The sequence below is a fragment of the Aptenodytes forsteri genome, unplaced genomic scaffold, assembly GCF_000699145.1.
Source record: "Aptenodytes forsteri isolate BGI_AS27 unplaced genomic scaffold, ASM69914v1 Scaffold258, whole genome shotgun sequence".
NCBI lineage: Eukaryota > Metazoa > Chordata > Aves > Sphenisciformes > Spheniscidae > Aptenodytes > Aptenodytes forsteri.
Genome location: NW_008795250.1, coordinates 1,714,569 through 1,716,849, shown reverse-complemented (window position 1 = coordinate 1,716,849; position 2,281 = coordinate 1,714,569). Strand labels below are relative to the sequence as shown.

General features: G+C 68.0%; 1 protein-coding gene across 1 annotated transcript in view; it reads right to left on the bottom strand.

Moving 5' to 3' along the window:
* MPI (mannose phosphate isomerase) overlaps positions 1 to 2,069 on the bottom strand; it is a 3,919-nt gene extending 1,850 nt beyond the window's left edge. The window contains exons 1-6 of the mRNA XM_009278909.2: positions 1,870 to 2,069; positions 1,639 to 1,780; positions 1,301 to 1,483; positions 1,004 to 1,177; positions 638 to 846; positions 6 to 196 (exon numbers count right to left, since the gene is read on the bottom strand). Of these exons, the coding sequence (XP_009277184.1) occupies positions 6 to 196; positions 638 to 846; positions 1,004 to 1,177; positions 1,301 to 1,483; positions 1,639 to 1,780; positions 1,870 to 2,064 (1,094 nt within the window). The 5' untranslated portion in view covers positions 2,065 to 2,069. The remainder of the gene's footprint in view (positions 1 to 5; positions 197 to 637; positions 847 to 1,003; positions 1,178 to 1,300; positions 1,484 to 1,638; positions 1,781 to 1,869) is intronic.
* Positions 2,070 to 2,281: the final 212 nt, after the last annotated feature.

The following is a 2,281-nucleotide window of genomic DNA, read 5'->3' as shown; positions in this document are numbered from 1 at the left end:
AGAGCAGCATCCCGTCTGGCGAGGAGAGGTGGAGGGAGATGCTCTCGTTAGCGGAGATGAAGAGCACGGAGCCACGACGCAGAGTCATTTCGGAGGCTGCGGCTGTGGAGGTGCCCACGGCTGTCCCTTGGATCACCAGCAAGATGCTGGCAGAGTCCACGGCGGAGACGAGGTACAGCTTGATGGAGGGGGGGATCTGCAATGGAAAGGGTCGCCGCGGCTCGACTCTCCCCCAGCTTTTCTTCTCTTTGGAGAGCTGGAAGGGGGGTCATCCCAGAGCCGCACCCTGCCGCAGCCCAAGCCCAGGGACCTCAGCTTAGCTGAAGACACCCAAGCTGCACCCCCGAGACCTCCTCCCGCTCCTCCCTCTGCCCGGAGCTGCTGGAGAAGGTGAGCGAGCTCTAGGCAGGGAGAACGGGGGAGGGAGGGGAGCCTGCAGTGCTGCCCGGGGGGTGACACCGGCAGCCCCAAGCATCCCTCCATCCTCCCCGGGGCAGCAGCCGCAAGGGCGAGCGAACCCATGCCAAGAAAACCCCAGCCAACACCGAGATGTCCAGATGTCCAAGAGCACAGCCAAGACGGGGTGTCCCGTCCTGGTGTCGTGTCCCCCCCCCGAAGCGGATCCGTTGCCGCTCACCTCTATCCTCATGATGGCGAAGTCTGGCACGGGCGGGTCGTAGAGGTAGACGCTGGGGTCGAGCTGGCTCTGCGTGGCCGGGAAGATCTTGGAGCTGCTGGGCGCCGGCGTGTAGTTGAGCATCTCGCACAAGGTGAGGACGTCGATGAATTTGGGGGTGAGCCCGGCGCGCACCGTGTTATCCGAGCACGCCATGCACTCCACGCAGTCTGCGGGGAGGAGGCAGCGCTGTCAGCCCACCCCGGCCCTCCCGCCCGTCCTAGGCCGGGGCAGGGGGGGGGTCCAACCTTGTGCAGGAGACCGCGGCCACCCTGGGGGACAGTCCCTGCGAGGGCCTGGGTGAGGAAAGCCCGCCGCGATGCTCACCTCCCTGCAGGTAGGCGTGGGGCTCGTTGGCTCCCAGGAACATGGCCTCCCCCGGCTCCAGCCTCACCAGGTTGAGGAAATAAATGGTGAAGCAGCCGATGTCCCCCGGGTACTGGGAGTGCAGCCGCAGCAGCAGGTCCCCGTTGCTCCCCGACGTGTCCTTCCCTTCCGCCGCTGCGTGGGCAGAGACCAGGCGCAACGCTGGGGAGGGAGCTGGGGGGGGTGCCCCGTCCCCTCCCCTAAACACGGTCCCCCCAAAACTGCTCTGGGGGGGTCTGCGGCGGGCAGAGGACCCACCTTCCTGGGAGATCCTCTTCACCAGCATGTTCAGCTGGTCGACGAAGAACTTCTTCTCGCTCTTCATCAGGCGGGTGAAGCAGACGCGGAGGGCGGCCGAGACGCCGCGGGGGTCGTCGCTCCCGCTGCGCTCCAGCTGCTCCGCCGCCACCTCCCCGATCAGCGCCCGCAGCTCGGGGCCGTTTTTGCCCAAGTCATCCCCGGCGGCCGCCACCGCGGGGGAGCCCAGCACCCCATCCCAAAGTACCACAGCCACCGTCCCCACCCCAAACCCACCACAGGGAGGGAAGGTGGCATCGGGGTCCGACCTCCCGACCGCCCTCCCTCGCCATCCTTACTCTGGCGGAAGGAGACGATCTCCCCCACCGGCCGAAAGCCGCACAAGCCCTCGAAGGGGGTGAGAGCGATGGCCATTTCGGGCTTGTGGTTGGCGTCGGGGTAGTGCTCGGGGAACTGGGCGTGCAGCTTCGCCGCCAGCTCCTGGAGAGGGGGGCAGAGGAGCTGGGTGAGCTCCCCGGGGCCGTGGGGTCCAGCCGGGGCTGCCCCCCCCCCCCCGGGGGTCTCCTTACCTTGTTGGGGTGCGCCTGGATGGAGAGGGCGGTGTTGACCGACAGCACTTTGAAGAGGAAGGGCAGGCGACCCTGGAAGGCGTCCTTCACCTTCGCCCCCAGGCAGGCAGGGTTGTCGGCGATCCACTGGCCCAGGGTCTTTTGGGGGATGCGGTTATCCCGGATGACGGCGTCGCCCCGGGGGTGCGCGCCCATCCAGAGCTGCGGGAGACAGACAGACAGACGGACCCCTGAGCCGGGCGGCCAACAGGATGACTTGGGCTTTTCTCGAGGCTGTTTGGCCCCGGAGGCGATCGATGTGGCCAAGGCAGCTCCCTCGGGGGCTGAGTCACGCCGGGCTTCTCCTCTCCTCCCCGGCCAGCCCCGCAGCCCCCCGGGGCTATAGGGGACCGGGGACCGGCCGGGGAGCCGC